At 40.8% G+C, this 7,972-nt stretch overlaps 1 protein-coding gene across 3 annotated transcripts in view; it reads left to right on the top strand.

Moving 5' to 3' along the window:
• The window catches only part of DPY30 (dpy-30 histone methyltransferase complex regulatory subunit), a 14,485-nt gene that overhangs the window by 2,198 nt on the left and 4,315 nt on the right, over positions 1 to 7,972 (top strand). For all 3 annotated transcript variants that reach the window (XM_017534842.2, XM_017534840.2, XM_037740744.1), the window contains exon 4: positions 4,722 to 4,864. In XM_017534842.2, coding sequence (XP_017390331.1) covers positions 4,722 to 4,864 — 143 coding nt within the window. The remainder of the gene's footprint in view (positions 1 to 4,721; positions 4,865 to 7,972) is intronic.

Genomic DNA, 7,972 nt, shown 5'->3' with positions numbered 1-7,972 from the left:
GTGAGAACAGACCAGGTTTACTTTAGGCTTAATTTCCTTTTATTGCGTATTCTACTCAATACTCCATGTATTATGAGATTTTTTTTTTTTTTTTTTGAGACAAAAGTCTTGCTCTGTCGCTCAGGCTGGAGTGCAGTGGTATGATCTCGGTTCACTGCAACCTCCGCATCAGCCAATATCCTGGTGTATTATGAGATTTTCTCACCCTGCCTCACTGGAACACAAACCATTTCCAGCCTGTGTGAGCTGCAAGGATTGTTCCTTGTGGTGTAATATAGTTTGGATATTTGTCCCTTCCAAATCTCATGTTGAAATGTGACCCCCCAATGTTGGAGGTCGGGGATAGTGGGAGATGTTTGGGTCATGGGGTAGATCCCTCATGAATGGCATGGTACCATCTTTTGGTAAGAGTGATTTCTTATTCTATTAGTTACCATGAGATCTGATTGTTAAAAAGAGTCTGGCACCTACTCCTTTCTTGCTCCCTCTCTTGTTATGTGACACATCAGTCCCTCTCTGTCAGGATTGGCGGCTCCCTGAAGCACTCATCAGTAGCAGATGCTGGTGCCCTGCTTGTGTAGCTTGCAGAATTGTGGCCAGATAAACCTCTTTTCTTTGTAAATTACCCACCCTCAGGTATTTCTTTATAGCAATGCAAACAGACTAACACAAGACAGTTGTTTCCCTGGCCTTGGGTAGTTGACTTATATTCATCTATTGATAAGTACTCACCTGAAGACTGGAAGGCAATATCCTTAGTCTCTTTCTGTGCAATTCTTGGCTCCATGCACTTTTTTCCCTTCAGTGCTCTGCCTTGCAAATTTTAGTTGTTTTGGTCTCCCAGAATTTTCAGCTCTGTCTTCTCAACTCAGGGAGACTACTAGGGTCTGTTCAAGTTCTCTCTCCCTACACTGCATTCTTTAAGTTCTCCAGGCGGAAAGCGATAAGCAGGGACAGTCATAGTGCTCACCTCATTTTTCACCTTTTTGTGATCACTGTTCTACACTGTCTTATGAGCTCATTTTTTGTTGTGGTAGTTTGGATATAGCTATTTTTAGATTAGTTTAAGATTTTGACTTAAGTGAAATTGAGCATCACAGTTGACACATAATGGATAACTAGTAAATGTTCAGATGAAATAAATGGGAAGATTTGGTTAAGGAATTTATTACAGAATTTATAGGAGTTGCTTAGGTATTGCTCTTTCTTATTGGAGGCATTGTAATGTCATGTAACTGACAAGTTAAATTTTCTTAAAATTATTTAAAAAATATAGTAACAGGGTCTCACTATGTTGCTCAAGCTGGTTTCAAACTCTTGCGTTCAAGCAGTCCTCCTGTCTCAGCTTCCCAAAGTACTGAGACTACAGATTTGAGCCACTGCGCCTGGCCCTGAATAGTTTTTGTTGTGTACATATACTGTGCCTGGAAGTTAGGACTATTAATACACTGTGAGATTTTGAAGTTTGCTGCATTGTCTTTGTTGTGATCAATGAGAAGTTTTGAACATAGTGGATTTTGATTTAGGGGAGGAGAATTCATTTAAGATGGTGTCAGTTTTCAGAAACAATGAAGTTGTATAGTCTTTTCTGCAATGAAAAGCTGAATTTTACAAAGGCTCAGTAAGAGTTTCTGAAGTGATGGTGTGCCAAAGGTATTATCTGTTAAAATTTACTAACGAAAAATAAATTTTTCGGTCTATGGACAAATACATAGAATTTTATAGATTAAATAAACTTTGTATTTAATAGAAAATTATCTTTTAATTAAATTCTATAATTAGATTGGAAAACCATAAGCAGAAATACAAAAGTTGTCTGACATAGTTATGGGAAGTGTCTTTGGAAACCATGCTATTTATGTTACAGATATGATTAAAGATTTTTTTTCTTATTTTTACCAAGATACAATTAAAAGTAGAAAAATTTTTGTCAGCTCTTTTATATCTAGCTTGAGTATGTTGAAGCAAAAGTTCATTTAAATGAAAGTGCTCTTAGGAATACTGTTTTGTCCTTTTAGAGCCACTTATTATTTTTTTTGTCTCTTTATTTTTTTTTTTTTTTGAGACAGAGTCTTGCTCTGTCACCCAGGCTGGAGTACAGTGTCTCAATCTTGGCTCCCTGCAACCTCCACCTCCTGGGTTCAGCCATTCTGCCTCAGCCTCCCAAGTAGCTGGGCTTTACAGTCATGTGCCACCATGCCCAGCTAATTTTGTATTTTTAGTAGAGATGGGAAAGATGGGATTTTACCATGCTGGTCAGGCTGGTCCCGAACTCCTGGACTCAACCAATCACCCTGCTTCAGTCTCCCAAAGGTGCTGGGAGTACATGAGCCACCACACCCAACCCCCATTTTAAACATCTGAAATGTTAGATTTTCAAAAAAAGCAATTTTTTTTTTCTTTTTGAGACAGAATCTTGCTGTGTTACCCAGGCTCACTGCAACTTCTGCCTCCCGGGTTCAAGGGATTCTTGTGCTTTACCTTCCCAAGTAGCTGGGACTACAGGCATGTGCCACCATGCCCGTCTAGTTTTTAATTTCTTTTTTTTTTAATGACTACTTTTGTGCCAGTTTTTAAATTTTTAATAGAGATGGGATTTCACCATGTTGGCCAGGCTGGTCTCAACTCCTGGCCTCAAGTGGTCCACCTGCCATGGCCTCCCAGAGTTCTGGGATTACAGGCATGAGCAACTGTGCCCAGATGCAACATTTTTAAATACGTTAGTTTAAGAAAAGGCTGGGCTCGGTGGCTCACACCTGTAATCTCAGCACTTTGGGAGGCTGAGTCAGGTGGATCACCTGAGGTCGGGAGTTCGAGACCAGCCCGACCAACATGGAGAAACTGTCTCCACTAAAAATACAAAATATTAGCTGGACGTGGTGGCTCATGCCTGTAATCCCAGCTACTTGGGAGGCTAAGACAGGAGAATTGTTTGAATCCAGGAGGCAGAGGTTGCTGTGAGCTGAGATTGTGCCATTGCACTCCAGCCTGGGCAACAAGAACGAAACTCAAAAAAACACAAAATTTTAAGTCTGTTGGAGGCAATAAGTTAGTTTTTAATTCTCTGAATGTCAGCTGAATCTATTTGATAGCTCCAAAATTTAGGGGGTTGTAAAGAAGAAAATATAAATTGTTACTTTTAAAATTGCATTTATTTTAATTTTTATTTATCTATTTTTTTGAGATGGAGCCTTGCTCTGTTGCCCAGGCTGGAATGCAGTGGCGTGATCTCGGCTCACTGCAACCTCCGCCTCCTAGGTTCAAGCAATTCTCCTGTCTCAGCCTCCCGAGTAGCTAGGACTACAGGCGTGTGCCACCATGCTTGGCTAATTTTTTTGTATTTTTAGAAGAGACAGGGTTTCACACTGTATTAGGCAGGATGGTCTCGATCTCCTGACCTCGTGATCTGCCCACCTCGGCCTCCCAAAGTGCTGGGATTACAGGTGTGAGCCACTGAGCCTGGCCAGCTTCATTTACTTTTTTTTTATTATTATTTTTTTTTGAGACAGAGTTTCGCTCTTGTTACCCAGGCTGAAGTGCAATGGCACGATCTCGGCTCACCGCAACCTCCGCCTCCCGGGTTCAGGCAATTCTCCTGCCTCAGCCTCCTGAGTAGCTGGGATTACAGGCACGCGCCACCATGCCCAGCTAATTTTTTTTTGTAGTTTTAGTAGAGACGGGGTTTCACCATGTTGACCAGGATGGTCTCGATCTCTTGACCTCGTGATCCACCCGCCTCGGCCTCCCAAAGTGCTGGGATTACAGGCTTGAGCCACCGCGCCTGGCCTCATTTATTTTTAATTAAAATTAATTATTGCTTTTTGGCATTACCTGCTGGAGTGGGGAAAACCATTCATTTAAATATGACATTAGTGATTTTTTTCTGTATTAATACTTTTCTTCATTTTGGGGGTATTTACATAATGTATTTTCTTAAATCTGTTCATTTTTAAAAATCATTGATTGATTGATTGATTGATTTAGAGACAGGGCCTTGCTTTGTTGGCCAGGTTGGAGTGCAGTGGCATTATATCATCTCACTGCAATCTCTGCCTCCTGGGCTCAAGTGATCCTCCCATCTCAGCCTTCTGAGTAGCTGGGACTACAGGCACAGTGTACCTGGCTAATTTTTGTAGAGACTGGATTTTGCCTTGTTGCCCAAGCTGAATGTATTTCTTTAAAAAAGAAACATGAAGGGGAAAGTATTCTCATTATGTTAAATAGGTGGTAACCATAAAAATAACAACAGTGAATACAAGACAATGGTAATAAATTTTAGCTAGATTCTCTTGAGCATATAAGCGTTATACCCTGAAGCTTGCTCTCTCTGCTGTGACCAGCTTTCTTGCTGTGATTTGGTGCTGTTTGGTGTTGTGTCCAGTTTTTTTGGGAACATACTCTGAGAAGATACTCACATGAAAAAAAAGAAAAGCATTTGTATTTACTCCTACAAAGGCAGAATGAAAGGGAAAAAGAGTAGGATCTTGAGACATGACATTAGAAGAATGAGATGTTATGGTGCTTCTGGAGAGAAAAAGCTTGAATGAGTTTGAAAGATGGGTCTGAATTTATTTTGGGCGGAGAAGTTTGTGGTCTAGTACCAGCTTTCTAGTTATTGATTTGCCTTTTCCATTAGTGTCATATTTCCAATAATTTTGTTTAGCACTCAAAATAACCTGGTTATTTGAAATGTTCATGTACTGTTTTTTTGAATTCACTAGAGGATAGTAGAAAATGAGAAGATTAATGCAGAAAAGTCATCAAAGCAGAAGGTAGATCTCCAATCTTTGCCAACTCGTGCCTACCTGGATCAGACAGTTGTGCCTATCTTATTACAGGGACTTGCTGTGCTTGCAAAGGAAAGGTAAGATAATTTTGACCACAAATGGAGTTAGTAGAGAAAGCAAAATAGATTCCCCTAACTGAAATATCATTAGTTATGTATAGCAACTTTTTACCGTGTGATTTATGGATATTAAAGTTTTTAAGAACGTGCTCAGCCATAATCTCATAATTCAGACATTTAAATTCTTTCCCATCAGTCTTAGATCATACGCATATATGTAAAGATTTGTAATCATGATATACATTAATTTTAAATCTTTTTACTTATTATGACATAACTTTTTTCTGTATCTCTCTATAGTCTTCATGATTATAATTTAAATTATTATTATTATTATTGTTATTTTGAGATGGAGTCTCACTCTGTTGCCCAGGCTGGAGTATAATGGTGTGATCTCTGCTCACTGCCACCTCTGCCTCCTGGGTTCAAGTGATTCTCGTGTCTCAGCCTCCCGGGTAGCTGGGACTACAGGCATGTGCCACCATGACTGCCTAATTTTTGTATTTTTGGTAAATATGGGGTTTCACCACGTTGGCCAGGCTGGTCTTGAATTCCTGACTTCAAGTGATCTGCCTGCCTTGGCTTCCCAAAGTGCTGGGATTTTAGGTATGAGCCACTGCGCCCAGCCTATTATTATTATTATTATTTTTTGAGACAGAGTCTTGGTCTATGTCCCTGGCTGGAGTACAGTGGTGCAATCTCTGCTTACTGCAACCTCTGCCTCTCCGGGTTCAAGTGTTTCTCCTGCCTCAGTCTCCCGAGTAACTGGGATTAAAGGTACCTGCTACCATGCCTGGCTAACTATTGTATTTTTAAGTAGAGACAGGGTTTTGCCTTGATGGCCAGGCTTGTCTTGAACTCCTCACCTCAAGTGATCCACCGGCGTCAGCCTCCCAAAGTGCTGGGATTACAGGTGTTAACCACTGCACCCAGCCTATAATTTAAGTTGTAATACCACATTTAATGTAGCCATTTTCCCACTGTTGAACATTTAGGTAGAATTTCCTTTGTTAATTGGTCACCCAGGCAGTTTATCTATTTTCATATATCTTTTGCTTTTGTTTAGTTACTTTTTAAATGATAATTTCCCAAGAGTTGGTATACCAGTTCAAAGGTCATGATGCTTTCTCTGATGTTTGGCATATCATATTTGTTTTCAAAAGTTTGTCCTTAAATTTCTTCTAGTGTTACCATGGCCTCATACATAAGTGTTAATAAACATTTGCCAGTTGTTTTAATTTACATTTTCTTTTTTTTTTGTTTTTAGACAGAATCTTGCTCTGTCCCCTGGCTGGAGTGCAATGGTGCGATCTTGGCTCATTGCAACCTCTGCCTCCCAGGTTCAAGCAATTCTGCCGCCTCAGCCATCTGAGTAGCTGGGACTACAGGCATGCGATACCATGCCCAGCTAATTTTTGTATTTTTGGTAGAGACAGGGTTTCACCATGTTGGCCAGGATGGTCTCGATCTCTTTACCTTGTGATCCCCCCTGCGTTGGCCTCCCAAGTGCTGAGATTACAGGCATGAGCCACAACGCCCAGCCTTAAATTTTCTTAATAGCAAGGGTACAATTATTTATATATATATATATATTTTTGAGATGGAGTCTCACTCTGTAGCCCAGGCTGGAGTGCAGTGGCGCGATCTTATCTCACTGCAACCTCCGCCTCCTGGGTCTGGTTCAAGCAATTCTTCTACCTCAGCCTCCCTAGTAGCTGGGATTACTGGCACAAGCCACCATGCCCAGCTAATTTTTGTATTTTTTAAGTAGAGACAGGGTTTTTTAAGTAGAGGTGGGGTTTCACCATTGGTCAGTCTGGTCTTGAACTCCTGACTTCGTGATCCGCCCGCCTTGGCCTCTCAAAGTGCTGGGATTACAGATGTGAGCCACCGTGCCCGGCTGCTATTTATCTTTTTTTAACATGTTTTCTCTAGTAATTCTCACCTAAATTTTTTTTTGTGTAAGCCAATGTAATAAGAAAATTTGTTTTGGAAGTTAGTCAACATTTATTAGGTGCATATTCTATTTTATTCAAAGAGTAATAATAAACATTGTAATAGCAAATTGATATAACTTGATTAAGAACTTGATGGAACTATGTCTTATCTCAGTCTGGTGTGGTGGTGTATGCCTTAGCCCAAACTGCTTGACAGGCCAAGGAGGGAGGATCACCTGGGCTTGGGCCCAGGAGTTCAAGGCTGCAGTTAGCCATTATTGCACCACTGCACTTCAGCCTAGGTTACAGAGTGAGACCCTACCTCAAGGAAAAAAAAAAAAGGAAATATGTCTTTTCTTATAGTAAAGATGAATTATTAACTTAGAATTGATACATTTGTTTATATAAAAATTATATGAATAAGCAATAAATGTTTGTTTTTGATGGTTATATTTGTAAATTAGCAGCTACTACCAACAATTAAAATATGGGGATCTTGATGGTCTGAAGGTAGTAAGTTAACTCAGTTGACTATTGATAGTCTTACAGATTAAGCTCCTTATTCTTTTCTTCTTTTTTTTTTGAGATAGAGTTTTGTTTTTGTCACCTAGGGCTGGAGTGCAGTGGCATGATCTTGGGTCACTGCAACCTCCACCTCCTGGGTTCAAGCAGTTCTTTTGCCTCAGCCTTGTGAGTAACTGGGCTTACCGATGCCTGCCAGCACACCCATGTCATATTTGCATTTTTAGTAGAGATGGGGTTTCACCATATTGGCCAGGCTGGTCTTGCACTCCTGACCTCAAGGTGATCCATTGCACGTGGCCTGGTTTTTTGGTGGTTTTTTTTTTGATTCAGAGTCTTACCCTGTTGCCCAGGCTAGAGTGCAGTGGCACAATCTCGGATCACTGCAGTGTCCACCTCCCCGATTCAAGTGATTCTCCTGCCTCAGCCTCCTGAATAGCTGGGACTACAGGTGCATGCCACCACTCATGGCTAATTGTTGTATTGTCAGTAGAGACAAGGTTTCATCATGTTGGCTAGGCTGAACTCTTAACTCCTGACCTCAGGTGATCTGCCCTTGTGGGCCTCCCAAAGTGCTGGGATTTTAGGTGTGAGCCACTGCTCCTGGCCCTTATTCCGTTTTTCTACCCTTTTCCCCCTTCTCACTACTGCACTTGACTAGTCTTAA

This window comes from Cebus imitator, unplaced genomic scaffold, assembly GCF_001604975.1.
Source record: "Cebus imitator isolate Cc_AM_T3 unplaced genomic scaffold, Cebus_imitator-1.0 Scaffold88, whole genome shotgun sequence".
NCBI lineage: Eukaryota > Metazoa > Chordata > Mammalia > Primates > Cebidae > Cebus > Cebus imitator.
Note: the sequence above shows the minus strand (reverse complement) of the source record. Positions and strands in the feature narration are given on the sequence as shown.